This window comes from Nylanderia fulva, unplaced genomic scaffold (assembly GCF_048542155.1).
Source record: "Nylanderia fulva isolate GAGA-0341 unplaced genomic scaffold, ASM4854215v1 Scaffold7, whole genome shotgun sequence".
Taxonomy (NCBI): domain Eukaryota; kingdom Metazoa; phylum Arthropoda; class Insecta; order Hymenoptera; family Formicidae; genus Nylanderia; species Nylanderia fulva.
In genome coordinates this window covers 5,154,342-5,173,213 of record NW_028190807.1, presented here as the reverse complement: position 1 = coordinate 5,173,213, position 18,872 = coordinate 5,154,342, and the positions used below count along the sequence as shown (strand labels likewise).

The 18,872-nt window shown below is 25.4% G+C and overlaps 3 protein-coding genes and 1 long non-coding RNA gene across 6 annotated transcripts; 2 read left to right on the top strand and 2 right to left on the bottom strand.

The window, feature by feature from the left end:
* Nucleotides 1-559: 559 nt before the first annotated feature.
* LOC114934462 (putative glutamate receptor) lies at nt 560-5,407 on the bottom strand. Its single transcript, XM_029307120.2, has 11 exons — nt 5,160-5,407; nt 4,985-5,085; nt 4,657-4,740; nt 3,991-4,299; nt 3,704-3,810; nt 2,530-2,700; nt 1,986-2,221; nt 1,668-1,882; nt 1,125-1,390; nt 941-1,013; nt 560-828 (listed from the first exon to the last, which is right to left on the bottom strand). Exons 1-11 carry the CDS (start codon nt 5,350-5,352, stop codon nt 604-606), a joined length of 1,980 nt encoding a protein of 659 aa, XP_029162953.2. The 5' UTR covers nt 5,353-5,407; the 3' UTR covers nt 560-603.
* A 1,873-nt stretch (nt 5,408-7,280) lies between these two features.
* LOC114934454 (uncharacterized) lies at nt 7,281-8,273 on the top strand. The gene is made up of 2 exons (XR_003820294.2): nt 7,281-7,397; nt 8,014-8,273. It is a non-coding gene; the product is annotated as an uncharacterized LOC114934454 (long non-coding RNA).
* A 4,219-nt stretch (nt 8,274-12,492) lies between these two features.
* Nucleotides 12,493-14,204, top strand: LOC114934445 (uncharacterized). 2 transcript variants are annotated; one of them, XM_029307103.2, is made up of 3 exons: nt 12,493-12,719; nt 12,896-13,127; nt 13,489-14,204. In XM_029307103.2, the coding sequence occupies exons 2-3, from the start codon at nt 13,025-13,027 to the stop codon at nt 13,968-13,970; spliced, it is 585 nt and encodes a 194-aa protein (XP_029162936.2). In that variant the 5' UTR covers nt 12,493-12,719; nt 12,896-13,024; the 3' UTR covers nt 13,971-14,204. The 2 variants fall into 2 exon arrangements, with proteins under 2 accessions (XP_029162936.2, XP_085344563.1); XM_085488437.1 differs by having other exon boundaries at nt 12,832-13,127.
* Nucleotides 14,205-14,963: 759 nt separating this feature from the next.
* Nemp (Nuclear envelope integral membrane protein) lies at nt 14,964-18,664 on the bottom strand. 2 transcript variants are annotated; one of them, XM_029307111.2, is made up of 8 exons: nt 18,473-18,664; nt 17,747-17,859; nt 17,370-17,589; nt 17,137-17,303; nt 16,827-17,036; nt 16,592-16,716; nt 15,538-15,690; nt 14,964-15,455 (listed from the first exon to the last, which is right to left on the bottom strand). In XM_029307111.2, the coding sequence occupies exons 1-8, from the start codon at nt 18,561-18,563 to the stop codon at nt 15,335-15,337; spliced, it is 1,200 nt and encodes a 399-aa protein (XP_029162944.2). In that variant the 5' UTR covers nt 18,564-18,664; the 3' UTR covers nt 14,964-15,334. The 2 variants fall into 2 exon arrangements, with proteins under 2 accessions (XP_029162944.2, XP_029162943.2); XM_029307110.2 differs by having other exon boundaries at nt 15,538-15,699; nt 18,473-18,663.
* Between the last annotated feature and the right edge of the window lie 208 nt (nt 18,665-18,872).

The window sequence follows — 18,872 nt, the reverse complement described above, 5'->3', positions numbered from 1 at the left end:
CAAACATGACACGAAGAAAATCAGATATTATCTGTTATTTCTGTTCTGACTTATATCGAAATTAAAAATAATATAAAATTAAATGTAGAATACAGAGGCGGATGTGACTTTTCGGGGACTGACGCTAATAAAATTAGGGGTCCTTTTTCGACACAGAAAAGAAAATTACAATGACGTCAAAAAATGACGAAAAATTACTATAAAAATTAAATAACTTTTCTATCATAATTTAATTGTTTTCTTCTTATTTTGACATTATTATAATTTTCTGTTCTAGGTAACATTAATAAATACAACTTGAATAAAATATATATTTATTATAAATGATATTCATAAACACTATATAAGTATAATAACGATTTACAGAAACGTTTTACAGAAACAAATTAAATTAATAAAAATAATTGACATATAGTTGTAAAACATTATTCTATTAGAATAATGTATATCGCAATACATATACGTATACATATATGTATATTATGTACATGCATTATATGTATATATATATGTATTTTAAACTATTAAACAATTAGAAGATTCATCATATTTTATTAAATAAGACATGTAACAGCATAGAACATACATTTTATATTTATTTCTTCAATTGTTGTAATTTCTCGTTTTTTTTCGTTTTTTTGTTATCAGTTTTTTTGTTATCAGTTTTTTAAACTTGACCAATTTGCAACAATTTTTATAGATCATGCGTTCTATAGCGTAGACAAGAGAGCTAATAAACAAAGCTATGATTATGAAAAACAGCAATGGCATTATATCATTAATCTCGACTGATTTCCACGATGCTGTCGACTGCAATCGATAACGAATCTATTATAGATCGAAGACACAAATATGGTATACAATATATCAAATCACTTTTGTTATATGTATGATTAATAATATTTTGAGAAATTTATTGCACTAATTGTACTATACTCACTGTGGCTAACTGAACTGCCCATTGTGTTTCTAGCAAACGTTGCAAGACTCCGCTATCCTTCAACAATAGGATACTGCAATAATATTAAAAAAACGCGATTAAAACGAAATTGTACAAAAACAAAATTTGATTGCCTAAAAATCGTCTCATACTTAATTTACGCTAATAAAACTGCGACACGTACCGTTTATTAATAATACCGAGAAACGGACTATAACGTTGTACTGCCATTGCTATAGTAGCTGGTGTGATGACATCCAATGGTATCAATTTGCAATCGACTTTTGCTTGTAGTAACGTTGCCATACTATCGAGTACCACAAAAGCATATTTGTCTTCGCTGCAAACACGCTCCAGACCATCCAAATAATTGTCTGGTAATTTCTTGGCAATAGTTTCTTTCATTATTAACTTGTCAAACACTTGACTCATTATTTCGTCTTTCGTATTCTACCGTAACAAAATTAGAAATTATATAAAATTGCATCTTGTACAAAAATTATCCATAAACAAGATTTTTATTTCTTTAGTTATTATTATAAATGTTAAATTAAAATAAGTGCTGTTAATATATCGCGCGTAATTAACCACGTAATATTTAAACATAATTTTTTTATTTACACACACGTATTTAATTAATTAATAAGAAGCTTCTATAGAATATTTCAAATATAAATACGTTTTTTCTAGAATTCATGACTATACGGCAAAAACAGCATTTAAATACCTGAAGAAAGGCGAAGTACGCTGAATTACCAATTACGCCGCAACTATAACCCTCTTCTTTTAAAAGCCCTTCCATAGTCGTGAAAGGAATAAAGAATGTCTTGACAGTAAGAAAGCTAATCAAGGCGGCGGAATATGCGGCTAAGACGATGACCGCTGTCAAGTAAGTTACTAAATGCACCATTCTTACAGGATCTAGCGTGGATTGGTTCATACCTGATAAGATATTACATCACATGATAACAATTACACATTTTAAAAAATTACACATGTACATATAGCTTTAAGAAAGAAGTATTTATTTGAAAAGGAGCATTACCTTGACTGCAGAACGCTCCTGTAATAAAAAATACAATCTCTGTAAATCTTGACGGCGCGTTGTTGTCTTGCATATGTATGGAAAATGCAAAAAATTTTTGAATGAACACGATCAATGCACTCAGAATTATTATAAAAAAACCAATGATCCTCCAAATATTTATGGAGAAAGGCGCCACGTAAGTATCCCACTTTATTGTACTCCCTGCTTCTGGCCTTTTAATGTAGGCACGAACGCTAATAATTAAAATAAACAAAATGTGAATAATTTATCGCGAGTATCAGATAAGTAATTAATATATAAATATTATGTTGTGTGCATGTATGTGGATTGCATGAAATTTAATATAATAATATTGAATACTAATATAAATAATAATAAATAATAATATTGATATAGTGTTTCTACGTTTTATTAATAAAATTTAAATTAATGTTTCTATTATACATAGAGTTGTCTCAAACATTGAAATTGTCTGTATAAAATATTGTAGATGAGTGAAACGTTCAGTGCACTTAGAATATTTTATAAAATGAAAATATACTTGGTCGTGAAAATGGGTACTGTAAAACTGGCGTAGTCTAGTCTTTGCTTGGTCATCATGAATTCCGTCACCGCGAAGTCAATTTCATCGCGATGTAACATTCCAATTGCACCCGTGCACGTGCCGTTTGGTCGACACATGCCCCACGATTCTGAATCCCTAAATGTGAATCTGAAACAAGTATTCGTCATATGTATATGTATATAAATGTGATATAATTAATCATTAGTCGATATATTGTCACAACCTAACTTAAAAAAAAGGAATGAACAAATAATTTCAAATGACAATTCCGAAAGAACTTCACAGTGAAAGCTGTCAAAATCGCAGTCACGTCAAAACTATGTCCAAACAACATTAACTGTCACAATTAATCTTGAAACGAGCGCGAGATTGAAAATGAAGAATCGCTGACGACGTCATGCTACGCAATCTTGCTGCAAAATGGATTAATTTAAAAAGAATAAAGACAATGAAGTAATCCATTTTCAATGACATTATTAATTTTTTTATTGAGTTTAATAAACAGTTTTAAAATGACATTAATTAATATATTCTATTTATTTTGTAACTGATTATTTAAATATCAATTTAGTATGGTTATTATTTATAATAGATATTATGTATTAATATTTACATTTATTATAGCGATATCATATATTATATTATATACACCTTTTTCTAGCAAAAGACAAATTATAAAATAAATAATATTTTGTAATAAATAGCATAATCAGGTATTATCCATTGTACAATTCGAGAACGTATTCGGAAAGACGCCGAAGGAGCGGCGATGGTCGAAAAAGGGAAATCTTTGAGGAAAAAGGAGCGGCTAGCGAGGAGGAATATTTTCGAAAAGAAACCGCTAGGCAATTAAAAGAGCTCAAAGAACAGCTACAGCAACGTATGGAAGAGAAGAAAAATAAAATAGCAAACAAAAGGGATAAAATAGCGGAAAAAGACAGTGAGCAAAAGAAACGCAATCAAATTACGGATAAAACTACTTCAAAGAACTCTGATAAAAAGTGAAAAAAGACGAATACAATAAATAATAAACAGGCAACATAACAATTATTGATGAATCTGATAAATTATATTTTTCTTTAGAAATTATGATGCGCGGATAATAATTTTACATAATACTTACTAAATATCTTTTTTATTTAGTACTTACGTGCAATTCAATTCCTCCTGCAATAACAGAATTATCTCTCCAAAAAAGCCAGTAACTCCTATTATCTCGTTTTGTTCGTTACGTTGAAACTCACTGACAGGAGGGTCCTATGCGTAGAAAGTTGTTTATGCCGAAGCGAATATTATATTATTTACAAGCTCACAATTATATATAATCAATATTAATTTCAATATTATTAACATGGTTTTATCAATTATTAATATTACTTAATTGCTTATTATTATGATTAGAACATTTAGAGTGGGAAATAAAATAAGCGATCTTACGTGGAGCGACGCAATGCGCAAGCTCTCACCAAAAAGATTGTTCCTTCGTAAATATAAGCTTCCTGCAGGACCTTTCAGACCTCTCCTAGTATCCCACACACCAAAGTTATTTGATCTTAGTTCTGTATTTTTATGAATTTGATAAACTTCAGTGAGAATCTCCTTGTCAGTTTCATTGATGCTGCTTTGAGCCACCACAAATTTACAATTAAATGGCACATAAATGTTGAAGAAAAAGTCCGCCAAGTTGGTCTGGTTATCGAAAAAGACCAGCCAAGTAGGATGAGACATCAAAATCCAAGTAGAGACCTGTGTGCATTTTAATAAGTAATCACTACCCACAAATTTCCCACGTTTAATCCGATACAATAAAGTAAATACTTTGCGATAAAAGCTTGTGTTTAAAAAAATTTAGTATGCAAATGAATTTGAATAAAATGAAAAAATACTATATAATAAAATTATACATATACAAGTAAAGAAAATTGATTGTTTTTTTTTATTACTACTAGAAATTCACAGTGAGAGGAAAATTATTTTGTATTTTTATATTAGCAATTAATTTTGTATAATAATAAATGAAATCATATTATAGCAACAATCTAAAAAGACATTATTTTTTATAAGTAGTATCTTTAATTTTTTATATTTAATAAATATAATTACATTTGCCAAATTATTCCTTGTATCTTCATCGGTGTTTAATAAGACGAACAAAGGCCTCCTGATGTGAGAATAATTTTGTCCGATCTGCAAATAAGCAAATCTTTCCTTTTTAGTACAATTATATCGCTTTTGAAATATACAAAAGATTATTTTATGACTCATTTGTTTGTTACGATAAATTTTTCTTAAAATATAGAAGATTAAATCTTAAAGATCTTATAGTTCTCTAGATCTTATAGTATCTATATAATAAAAAATACAGATTGAAAAAAATATGTTACAAAATATAGATATAAATATATAAAAGAAATAGATTGTAAGCGCTCACTTGCGTTGTAAACATATGAAAATCCATAATTGCTGTGCGTACGTGAAGAGTCGAGCTTAAATATTTTTGAAGCCGCAGCAAGAGTTCGCCTTCCCTAAATCCTGCAAGGTAGTAGTTTTCAGTATCCGAAGAATCGATTCTGACAAATCAAATGTATCTCCATTCTGCTTCTCACCTTGCGTCTCAAGAGGATTACTATGTAGGACTATGATGCACGTATTATTGAAGTAGGTACGAATATCTCTGATGAGATCCTCGTACACCGAAATCGGTCGGATCAGCTGACTCCACGCGAGATCGAACATCATTATGGTCCATATGAGGACGATCAAACTTAAGATCAAGGAGATATCGAATTTGTGAAACATTCTTCGCCGAGTGTTTGCGTCGCACTGAAATCCGACCAATTTCACGAGCCAGCTCGACGAAACAAATCTCAATATTTTTTAGATCCGACGTATTTTACCGTATTTTATCGCATTCGTACTTCTCGCCGATCGCAACGGGGAGGCAATCAATTTAGATATCAGATAATAGCGGGATAATCAGCATCGTACGATTTTATTCGCATAGCCAAGTCGATATTAAAACATACGATTTTATTCGCACATTTGCCAATCGTGTTTAGGCAAACGAATAATGATCGTATAATAATTAACAATTTAACGGACGATTGGTTTTACAAGGAGAAATTTAATTGGGAACAACGCGATTTTAACACTTATATACGGAAAAATTTTAATGTCAAGAATGCCGATACCGAGTGCATGAGAGATCGACTGACATCGATTCCGTGAGTCTCGAATAAATTGTGTTTGCTCTCTTCGCGTATTTGTTCTCCCGTTTGTGTAAACTGAACTAGGCCACTGTTCAAACAATCTATGCATCGCCCGAGCGATGATTCCGAGAGGAATATTGTTTAATAAACAAAATAATTCACAAACTTTGCTGATAGATTTATACAAATTAAACAACTGATCTGTTTGTTGGATGTTCTCGTCGTAGGAGATGACGTCAATTGGATATTTCGGTTCAATAATCACATACATCGGATTCTAAATAGTAGCTTATTCTGTTATAAATAATCCTTCTAAATGGAAATTGGATTAATAATTAAATTATTTATACGTATATAATAAAAGCTATTATAAAAGATAAAATAATAAAAATAATTAACATTACTAGTTCTTATCAACACGGATTTTTTCAATTAAAGAACGGTTAATATGATTATGTACTAAATATACAATCTAAGCTAATTAACGAAAAGCATGAGTAAGATTATTTTTAAATATGGATTAAGTGAAATTTTTTATACACAATACAACATAATATATATAGGTAGATGTTATTGTCAAACTTTTCAAGAAAGCATTAAAATATATATATAAGAGATGTCAGTAGTATGATTTTTGTTGATAACATGAGTTGCATGTTGTGAATAATAATGATGATGTATGATCAATATAAATAAAATAACAATCTAAAAGAAACTATGGAATACAAAATAATCTCTTTTGACTTATATAAATGGAAAATCATATTATTTAATGGCAGAAAAATCAACATGTAAATTGTGTACCATATCGTTTGTAATAATCGCAAGCTAAACAAACAATTAGAAGTGGTATAAGAGTATAAAAATAGTGATAGTTCCGCAGCGCATGTATGTAATCTTTTAAATTATATTTGCTTTAAGAAATCGTTTAATGACGTCTTTATGTAGCTTTCCTTTCTAAAAAAAGTTGTTCATAAAAAATTATTTTAATAAGTAATTTATTAATTAATAATTAATCTTATGTATTAATAATTTATTAATTAATAAATAATAAATTACTAATTAAAATTAATAAATTACTAAATAAAATTAATAATAGTTTCGGTAAAAATATCTTATTAATGATGCACTAATTTACCTATAAAGCGTTAAATTTGAAATTTATCAATATTTTTCCTTCTTTTATTATTATCTAAGCATTTTTAATTAAATTTACATAAGATTAATATTAAAATTTATGAATTATTTATGTATTCTATTTCAGAATTGGTTTTTCTTTTTAAAAAGTCTTATAACGAGACAGAACTGATAACATTATGTAGTAACATCAATAATTTTGTACAATATATTGTAATTTAAATCATGTGACTTATACACAGAATACGTATACACACACACATATATTCTAGAATAATTAATTTTTCACAAGGACTTTTATTTAAATGCGCAATACATATCTATATGTTATATATGTATCTACATATTATATATGTATCTGTACCATGTCATAATATATAAGAATATGGTCTCAATGTAAGCATTTAGTTTTCTTAGTACGCTCGTAAAACATGTTACGAAAACTTGTTTACGTTGTTTTTACGATTCTCGTTTTAATAACGATGTCACGGACCAATCGTAAGTACCGTAATATAGTGTATATTTAAAAATATAAATTATATTATAAATAAAACAACCATATTATTCTTATATTATTTATATTATATTATTTTTAGCGAAAAATTGGATATATAGTAAAGTAATAAATAGAAAGAATATATTTTATATCTTAAATATTTAGAAAAGCTAATTTTTTCTAGTGTGTGCACTTGTTTTTTGATCAATTAATTTTTTTAGCAGACAAATTCATATGTGCTTTAAGAAAATGCACACACACACACACACAATCTCATTATTATAAATTAAATAATTAATTTAAAATTTTTAACTTTTAATTCTTTAGACTTTTAATTATTGATTATAACGATTGTATTAGATATAGATCTAAATATTAGATATAGATTTAATATTAATATAGATTTAATATTAGATATAGGTCTAAATATAAATTATAAATTAAATTTATGTTTATATATATATATATATAATTAAATATATTAAAAAAGATTAAAAATATGAATATATTTGAAAATTTTCTTTCTATAATCATAAATTTAAAAAACTCATATTTATATAAGACTTTTTAATATAAAATTCATAACTTTATACTTGATTAATAAATTCTGACTTTCAGCGATAAATTCGGGACCAGATGACAACAATCCAATAAATAGCCTCTTATCTAGCATATCTGCACTGTTGCCAGCTGGTGAAACCTCAAACAATTTTATAAATAATTTATTGAAAATTATACGAGAATTGCGTTTGCCATGTACAATAAATTCCGTCATTCCATGGGAATTAAATTGTACACAAGTCGAAGTCGAATAATATTACAGAGCACTTGATACAATGTGTTTATGTTTTATTAAATAAAAACTCTACAATACTTAATTATATTTGTTATATAACACAATACGTTAAAAATTTATATAATGAATTTTTATGAATCACGTAATTGATAAATATATTTCTATGCATGCATTGTAATAATAATAATTTTATACGTCCCTTATAGAAATTTATCACTAGTAAGTCCAATTAATCACTTATTTCGAATATTTAAATTACCGATATACAATTTAAGTGCTCGAAATAAGTGATTAATTGGACTTACTAGCGATAAATTTCCATCAGAGGTGCGTTGCAATTTTTAAGGTTTTATTATTAAAGAATAACATAATATAACTTCGCTTCGCGCACGTAATTAGGTATATTCGATTAAACTAAACAAATTGAGAAAAATATATAAAGAGATACATATATACAAAATAATTCTCAAACAATACAATAAAAATTCGGCAAATTGAAATTATGTACATAGAATTATAGAAATTCAATAAATTAAAATTATATACATAATAATGGTAATTCGGGAGTTAAAATTATATATATAGTAGAAATTCGGCGATATAGAATCATGTACACAATAGAAATTTGAGAATTAAAATTATGCACATAATAGAAATTTAGCGAATTAAAATTATGTATATAATAGAAATTTGCTGAATTAAAAATTGTGGTCATAGCATCAAACAACTGTCATTGCGAAGATTAACAATTTGACAGTAGTAAAATGAACAATAGAAATGATATCAAAGGAGTGCGCGAAGCGCGCGCTTGTGTTGTCTAGTATTATATAAAAATATAACAATAACAAAAGGAAGATCACTGGGCCGTATATATTCTCAAGCATTTTTTTATACGTAATTAGTAGCTGATAACAATATACGTCAACTTTGTTCCGTGAAAAATCGTTACTATAGTTCTACTAAACTTTTCAAGTAAACGTACACGCTTAAGAGTGCATGATTATACATTTCTATATGAAAACAAAAAATAAGAAAATAGATAATAAAATAAATAAAATAAATAAAATAAAAAATAAATAAAAAATATAAAACACACATAAAATAAATTCTCCACTACGTGTCTTCTTCGAACATCATTTGCCATTATTATCGTGCACACAATAGGTACCAATTTATGCTAGCTAAAATGTCAAGCTATCAGAAAATTGTATTATTAAACTAATTTTTATCAACAACCGATTAAAAAAAAACGATAAAAAGGAGGTCGCTCATCACGGCAAGGTAACTGTCCAGGAGAAACTTCGACAAGACAAAAGACGAGGCAAAAGTGTAAAACAAGGTTTTTACACTTTTGCTGCAAGGCCTGTCATTCTCAAAATGAAGAAAATTCTCGTTGTTTGTCTGATTGTGATAGTTAGAAGTATATTGTGCAAGACCTATACCAATAGAACAAATATCGATTCAATGGAAACTGCAGGTAAATTATATATTATAATATATAATTATAATTAATAAGCGGTTAATTAATATTGCTAAAAATATTTTAATCTTTTTTTGTGAAAAATTTTAATTATATAAAATTTCTCCAATTTTACACAATGAAATTTGTCTGTCAGTTAGAAATATAATCTTTTTTTAAAAATTATTATTTTACACGCTTTTATTTTTTATTATTTTTTTAATAAGTTAATATAATTCAAGTTCAAATAATTTAATCAAAAATTATATTACATTTCACAGATTTCATGACTAATTTATTGACTGGGCAAAACTTGTGTAAAAAATTACCTCTCATTGACTCGATCAAAGAGATATTGCATCCGATCCAAACAACCAAAACTATACTTTCCTATATCATCAATATTATTAATATAAAAATTCATGAAATTGTATATAAATTATTCGATATTTTTTTTAATCTTTTAAAGTTAGCATTCCTACTATCATTACAAATGATGTTAAATCGAATAATGGATATTCATATTTTACCTCAAAAATTCAAATGCTTAATAATTGATTTGTTTAATATATAATGTCTTAAAAAACTATCGGGATACGTTATAAAAAAAAATATAGTAAAATTTGATTTTTTCAAAGCAAATTGAAAAATATGCAATAAGAATGCATTATTTATAAAAGTTAAATATTTTAATAAATATAATGATTTAAAAATATATGTATACATACATATATATATGTATGTATATAATTATATTTTAAAAATATAAAGATGTTTTAAAATATTATTTATACATATATAATATTTTTAAACATATAAAATATTATATATATTTACGCTATAAATATTTTAAATATGCATGTTACGTTTTTATTTGATACATTGTATAATTTGTACATATTATGCTTTTATTTGACATATTGTATAAGTTAAATATACAAATAAATAAAATATATAAAAAAAAAAATTTGTTGTTCACATGTTCACGCTGTCTGTACATACATTTTTTGTTATTTATCTTTCTATTATTTATCCTATCTTTCTATTATTCTAATTCTATAATGTCTGCTCTATGCATTAGTTTTATTATGTATCAGTAAAAATAAAGTTTGTAAAAATTTACCATCGGAATATTCATTTACCACAAAAACAGTATCTATAGAAAAATAATAAATTAAAAAATAATTTTAAAGTTAATTACTATTTATGTTACTATATGAATTGAAGTTTACCAATATTACTATCATTTAGAATTGTTAAAGATATACCAACCAAAAAAAATATTTTATCTAGATATATACTAATTTTTTCGACATGATTAAGAAATTAGAAAGTAAGGCCGCGTTTTTATTATATATACTTACGGATTTATTTAATTAACTATATACATATAATAGAAAATTACGAAATGTCACTTTATTTATATGCATAATTATAATAATAATTCTGATAACTGCCGATGTTATTATATATAATTGACTCATCGGTATGTTAAGTTTAATTATACTATACCGAGGTCGTACAAAATTGCATATTTCTTTACATTAGGTATTATACAAAGACATACACGTATAATAAATTGTCACAAATATAAAAATAATTACTTTGTCCATTATCATATGGGCAAATAAATAACATTCGATTGCATAAAATACAATACGATCTGCAATAATTATTCTATAACTGTTTCTCACAACTGAATATTTGCTAATAGGTACAAGCTAAATCTGTTCTACAATCGAATAAAATCAGCTCGAAATTATTTAATTGCAATTTTAGATGTAAATTATTTGTAAAATTTTATTTTGTCTTAGCATGCATATGCTCGAAATAAAAAAAATAACAATAAGTTATACGTATATATATATATACATTTCAAATTATATATCATAATACTTTTTTATTAAATTATACACTATATATGATCGCTTTTGGTATTGTATTTAATATTGGAATAGTGCATATAAAATACAGTCAATGTTAAGCAAAATAAAATAAATAGTTCTCCCAGACTAATATTTCTATTTTTACTAGAAACATTTAAAATTTTTATTAATTTTCAAAAATAATTGTATTGATGTAATCAATTTATTAAGATTATTCTTAATTTTAATAAGATATTACGACAAAAAGTTTTTATAAAAATATTTTTCGCATTTGCGAAATTTATGATATAAAATTTTGTGATGTTGTAAAACGAAATATATATATATATATATTATCAATAACGTTGAGCGTACCTACTATCACGAATAGTTATTTCTTCGAACTCTAGCACGCAACTGTTAACTAATAAGTTAACGTTACTTATTTACAGGCATCTATATATATTTAATCTCATGCTTATTAACAATACTAAATTGAGACATCAGTTTTTCCATAATTTTTTTGCACTTCATGCTTAATGAATAATAGTTGTAATAAAATTGCAACCATTTTTAGATTATTATAGATTATTTATTTTCTGATATTCTAGCTGTGTGCTACCATATAATAAACTGCTGTATTATATTTTATATTTATTTTTAAAAATAGATAAGTGAAAATAAATAATTCAAATAAGCAAATATATGTGTATATATATATATATATATACATATATTTGCTTATTTGAATTATTTATTTTCACTTATCTATTTTAGATATATATATATATATATATATATATATATATATAATATTTTGTTAATATTTTTAATTTTTAAGTCTTATGTCTTGTATATTTAATAAATTGTTTGCCATCAGTTTTTTTTATCGTAAACGAAAACCAGGAAATTTTAATAATATTTACCTCACATAAAAATGTGACGGTAACAAAAGAAAAGTCACTGGGCCGTAAATATCCTCGAGTATTTTTACATACGTAATTAGTAGCTGATAACAATATACTCGTCAACTTTGTTCTGTGAAAAATCGTTACTAGTTCTGCTAATCTTTTCAAATAAACCAAACTCAAGAGTGCGTGATTATATTTCTATATTGAAACAAAATAAGAAAATAGGCCAAATAAAATATATAAAACACATACATAAAATAAATTTTCAATCCATTATTCGCAAACAATTGGACGTATGTATAATTAAAAAGCATAATATTAATTCATAAAATATTACGTGTCTTATTCTTTGAATATCATTTGCCATCATTATCGTACGCATAATTGATACCATATTTATGCTAGCTAAAATGTCAAGCTGTCAGAAAATTGTATTAAACTAATTATTTTTGCCAACAATTGATTGAAGAAAAACGATAAAAAGAAAGTCGCTCATCACGGCAAGGTGGCTATCCAAGAAAAACTTTGGCAAGAGAAGAGACAAGATAAAAGTGTAAAAAAAAGTGTTTATACTTATTCAAGACCAATCATTCGTAAAATGAAGGTATCAATTCTCGTCGTTTATCTGATTGTGATATTTGGAAGTATATCCTGCAAGACTTATATCGATAGAACAAATATCGATTTACTAAGAGCTGCAGGTAAATTATATATATATATATATATATATATATATATATATATATAGTGAAAAATTTTAATATATAAAATTTCTTTAATTTTACACAATAAAATTTTTGTCTGTCGGTCAGATATAATCTTTTTTAAAAAATGATTATTTTTTATACGCACGCTTTATTTTTTATTAATAAGTATTAATATATGCTCGTATATATTCGAAAGAGACATTAATTTAATATATTGCTACATTGATATATCTTAAGCAAATAGAAAATACGAATATATAATAAACATAAAAATTAACAATACATAAATAAATGCTTTATATATATACTTGTATCTCTCACAACAATCGTGTCTCATAATATAATACTTTTTCAGATAATGGGAATCACGACACAAGTGATTTCAATGTATCTTTGGAAAAATCGAGATACAGAAGTGCCAGTATATTATCTCCGATTACAAAGATAGGACACTTGATTGGAATTGATTCAAATAATTTTATCAAAAGTATATTACAATTCACAGATTTTATAATTGGTTTATTGACTGGGCAAAACGGCTTTTGTCCAGAAAAATTATCCATTGACTCGATCGAAGAGATAATATTGCATCCGATCCAAATGATCAAAACTATAATTTGCTATACCTTCAATACTATTGGAAGAACAAAGCGTGCAATTGTATATAACGCATTCGATTTTTTTTCGAATTTTTTAATGACGGTATTCCTACCATCATTACACACGGTGTTAAATCAAATAGCGAATACTGGTATTTTACCTCAAAGCCTCGAAAATGTAGTAAATATGTTTAATACATTATATAATATTTTAAGACTAATGGGATACGTTAAATAAAAAATGTAGTAAAATTTAATTTTTAATTTTTTCATAGCAAATTGAAAAATGCAAAGAAAATAAAATGCGTAATTCATAAAATATATTAAATAATATACATATATTTAAATATATATATATATATATATATAATTATATTCATGTACTTTAGTTAATATATAATTAAATTTAATATATTTATACTATATTTACTATAATGTAATTAAATATTAAATATTATAAAACAAATATAAAGACTGGTGTTTATATTATAAAACATTTCCATTTCCATCCAAGTGATGTGTTAACTTTCAAACCAAAGTAGGCTGTCTCCAAATATATATTGAACCCAAAAAAACTCGTATTTTCGAATATATGATATGCTAGACGTATTTCGAGCATTTTGTTTAAAATAATTCTCGTACAGTCCTGGGTAAGTACATTAATTATCCAAAGAGTTCTGACCCATAAAAATACTTAGGATATTTCATTTTTTAATTAGTTACAATCATTTAAAGCGATAATTTAATTTATCCATGTATTTTATAAATTACATAATTGTCTATAAAATATCCTAAGTATTTTTATGGGTCAGAACTTATTGAATAATTAATGTACGTGCCCAGAACTGTACGAGAATTATTTTACAATAAACATAATGCTCGAAATACGTCCAGCATATATCATATATTCGAAAATACGAGTTTTTCGTGTTCAAAAGTAAATTAAAACAGAAATTAAAATAGACATAAAAATGACTATTAAAATTAAAATAGATTAAAATATATAGATTATTTAAACAATATAATTAAAACATTCATACAATTTTTCTGACTTCTGCCATTTTGTTATACTAAGAAGGCGAATTACTTTATAATAGATTTTTATGTCCTATAAAATGTTGTATATAGAATATCTTAGTTTTTTAATCAGATGAAAAGATAATTTAAAAATATTTTAATAAATGGTGATACACAGTATAACATAAAAAGAGAATGTAGATTAATTAGAAAATAATTATAAAAATATTTTAATTCTTTTCCTATATACGTACACATATACATTCTTTCTCTATCTCACTTTTTTTCTCTTTGTATATAATCAAAGAAACATTATTGAGATATATAAATCTCGTAAAAAGATTATTTCATAGAAATACACATATACATGTTTCCAAAAAAACCTACACAGAAACATAATTAAATAAAGATATATTATCTTTAATTCCTATCTCTTAATCTATTTAATGAAAAAATTTATACAAAAATTTAAATTAACTTTTACAAAAAAAAGTGTTCTAATCATTATTGTGTTAAAAAAACTGTCATTAGAAAAACAGATATAAATTTCTACATGTTACTGAATCCTTATTCAAGCATTTGTACTTAATAAGAGTTATCATCATCATCATCATCTGTATATTCATAAATTTTCGAAACTTCCTCTTCGTGTTCTTCGATCTCACATTCAGACAAATGTGATTCCCCTTCCATAAATTTCGCAAATCTGAAAAATTCACATTCATGAGTTGATTAAAAAGATTTACTTCTGATATTAACAATATTAAGCATAATCGAAATTATATAACCTTATGGGCTCTTTTAATCTTAAAACTGTCTTCCAAGGATTACATTCTGGACTAGAGCAATAATTCTGTAATTGTTTTAAGGCTTTCTTAGTTTGTCGTATTCCTTCTTGACGATATTGATCCTCAGTTAATAATTGTCGTTTTTCCGGAAACCTAATTTGCCTCGTTTAAGAAAAAAAGAGGAGCGATATTATCTTTTGGTGTTCAAAAAGAATAAATTAAATAAATATAGAACACATTTAAAACACAAGTAAATATAGCCATACATAATATACATAAGTTTTTATTGCATATTTAAACAATTTTAGAAGTTCAAGTGTATGGAATTAAGTATAATATTAATGCAAATTATTATGTACCTGAACAGTCCACGAAGTTATTGTAATATTTCTTTTATACTTATGTAATGTTTCTTATGTACTTATACTGCTACTCGTAATAATGCTTTTAAATAAAATTTAATATAATTAATAGATAATAGTCAAAAAATATAATCAATTAATGTCTCATAAATGTCTTTTTAAACAAAGCAGATAGAAGAATTAACACATTTTATTGCAAATTATACAATTGCTATATACACAAATCATATATATATATATATATATATATATCATACAAAAAAGTAAATTCAAAAATCCTTAAATATGAAATAAGTTTATCATACACAGAAACCAAACAACTTAAATGAATATTCGGTTAAATATAGCGTTAGCAATAAACATATATAAAATGAAAAATACATGATTTATAATTGTGCATTAAATAACACTTACATTAAAAGTGTACTTAAGTATTAATTAATACAATTTAATGATATAATATTAAATATCTACAAGGTCATTCAAACTTATATAAGCTATTAAAAGAGAAAAGCAACATAAATAGAAAAGGTAAGAGGTATGTGCATAACGGACGCGCGTGAGATTTATTCAAATAATTCAATAATCAATTTTTATATCATTTTTCAAAAGCAACGATGCGTGTGATTATAGCTGATTGCGAAAGCAAAATTATTAATTCTAGTTCTATATTGATTGTCCTATATGCTTACCAATATCTCTTTCCTCGTTCGAGCGCGGCCTTTGGAAAATTATAAAGAAGTACGAGAACAATGCAACATGAAAAGGAGGCCTCATAATAATAACTGCTATTATATACCATTGCCAACCCCATAAACTGTAAAAGTATAAAGCCATTTTTATATTAATAAATTAAAAATATATATATTAGTAAATTAAAAAATTGTCAATATAAATTTGAGAAAGAAATATCATATGCAATCATACCTGCAAAAACCATTGTATTATTTGTTTTGTTCTATTATTGGTTACTGGACCAAAACGATAACAGATTACAAAGCTAATCAGAGATGTAATAAGAATGTACCACATCACCCATTCTCTGTATTGTGCTATAATTAATTGCATATTTTCCCACAATACTTGAGCAAGATAAAAGCTCATTGATGCAGCAAACACTAAATACATTACTTTTCCCTTAATAAATAAAAAAAAATATTTAAGAGATATTTTTCTTAAAAATTAAATTTTTTCTTCCTAGTTAAATATTATATATGTATTATGTTAAAATAGTTACCCGTGGTATCAATTTTCCTGCCATATATATTAAAATTAAAATGGATAAAGTGACACCAAATAATATGCCACAAGCATAATAAAATAATGAATTCCGACTTAATATCTGTGCAAACCAGAAAATGATGATACCAATTATCATTATTGTCAATCTCCAAACATTGATACCTGATAATAAAAATATGTTACTAATTATGTTAGTAAAAAGAAATAATCTTACATTTTGATACTTACGTGTTTCTGTCAGATTGATTATATACCCAGATTGATTGGAATCTGTGTAAACACCTATGCATATATTTTCAAAAGGATTGATTTTTAATTGCTTATGTTTTCCTGTGTCAAACAAATTAAGACTCCATGATTTCTGATTTTCATTGTGCTTTTGCTGTATTTCTTCAGGCGTTTTGCCATCATATAAGACATAGGAATCTGAATTAGTATTCAGATGCATCTATAATGTAATATTTATTTTATAATTATATATTAAAATATTCTATCTTTAAAGATATATATATTTTCATAACTATATAAAATTATATATATATATAATTCTGAATATAATTCTTAATATGAAATCATTCTTATTCTTATTATTAAAATTTTCTTACAGTCATAGTTCTCCACATATGTGCCAAGTATTTTGATATACCAATATGACAATATGTTTTTAACCCAGGATTATTATTTTCCACAGTATCATCTGCATTCAGAAAGTGTATTTCTGCAACATTAAATCAAATACATATACATATATTAAAAAAAGTTCTAATAATTAAAATGTTAAAAATTAATATTTATATTCAAGCAAATTCTTGCTTCATAGTCTTATTTTCAGAAAATAAAGTTTGTAATTTTTAATTTTCTCGTTAACAGGTGTAAAAATTTATATAATTACAGGAAAATTGATTTCGTATAAAAATTTAACAATAAAACATATAACATATATAATATAGGAAAGATTATTTTTTTTCAAAGCAAGAATAACATTCCATATTATAAGCTTGCAATGATAAAATGATACATGTCAATATTTATTTTATGAATTATTAACTTAAATTATTAAATTAATTCACAATTTTTAAATATATTCTAATAATAAAATTAAATTTCAAAATGTAAAAAGCATGCATCGTATCAGCATGTTGACAATATTACATGATGTATATACGTACATATATTAACACACGGTTATTATATCTCAACCAATATTTCCAATTACATATTATCGTTGTATAATTTAAACCGAATGTAATTATTAATGACTTTTCGAGTATGTAGTAATATAAATTTTGGGTATAATTTTTAGGTTAGATACATAGGTTAGATAAACTTACTTGGCCCTTCCACGAAACGTCCCGCATGAACACATTGAAATAAGCAGATATTTATGAAAATCCATTTCATTAATCCAGTCGCTCTGTTCATTTTCTTAATTATATACAGATTTTTCCTTCATACGTACGTTATCACGCTTGTCGCATGCTGACATTACAAAACAGAGACAAAAAATTTGAAATATCTCGAAATCTCGATACAAAATGGCAATGTATCGATTAATCGATCGATGCAAAATTTCAATATTGAGACGATTATAAGCGTAAAATAATATCCGTATAAATGTATACTAATATTTAAATTTTTTAATTAAACTCTGTACTTTTTTTTTATTTTTTTCATTCTCTTCTCTCTCTCTCTCTGTTTCTCGCAACATATAAATGTATATAGTGTAAAAAG

Excerpts from the sequence above, each read along its gene's own strand:
- LOC114934462 (XM_029307120.2), bottom strand. The coding sequence starts at position 5,352 with ATGTTTCACAAATTCGATATCTCCTTGATCTTAAGTTTGATCGTCCTC. Across the intron at positions 4,741-4,984 it reads TTCATATGTTTACAACGCAA|ATCGGACAAAATTATTCTCA; the intron begins GTGAGCGCTTAC and ends GCTTATTTGCAG. Across the intron at positions 2,701-3,703 it reads CAGGAGGAATTGAATTGCAC|ATTCACATTTAGGGATTCAG; the intron begins GTAAGTACTAAA and ends TACTTGTTTCAG.
- LOC114934445 (XM_029307103.2), top strand. The coding sequence starts at position 13,025 with ATGAAGGTATCAATTCTCGTCGTTTATCTGATTGTGATATTTGGAAGT. Across the intron at positions 13,128-13,488 it reads CGATTTACTAAGAGCTGCAG|ATAATGGGAATCACGACACA; the intron begins GTAAATTATATA and ends ATACTTTTTCAG.
- Nemp (XM_029307110.2), bottom strand. The coding sequence starts at position 18,563 with ATGAACAGAGCGACTGGATTAATGAAATGGATTTTCATAAATATCTGC. Across the intron at positions 17,590-17,746 it reads ATATGTGGAGAACTATGACT|ATGCATCTGAATACTAATTC; the intron begins GTAAGAAAATTT and ends ATTACATTATAG. Across the intron at positions 17,037-17,136 it reads CAGGAAAATTGATACCACGG|GGAAAAGTAATGTATTTAGT; the intron begins GTAACTATTTTA and ends TTATTTATTAAG.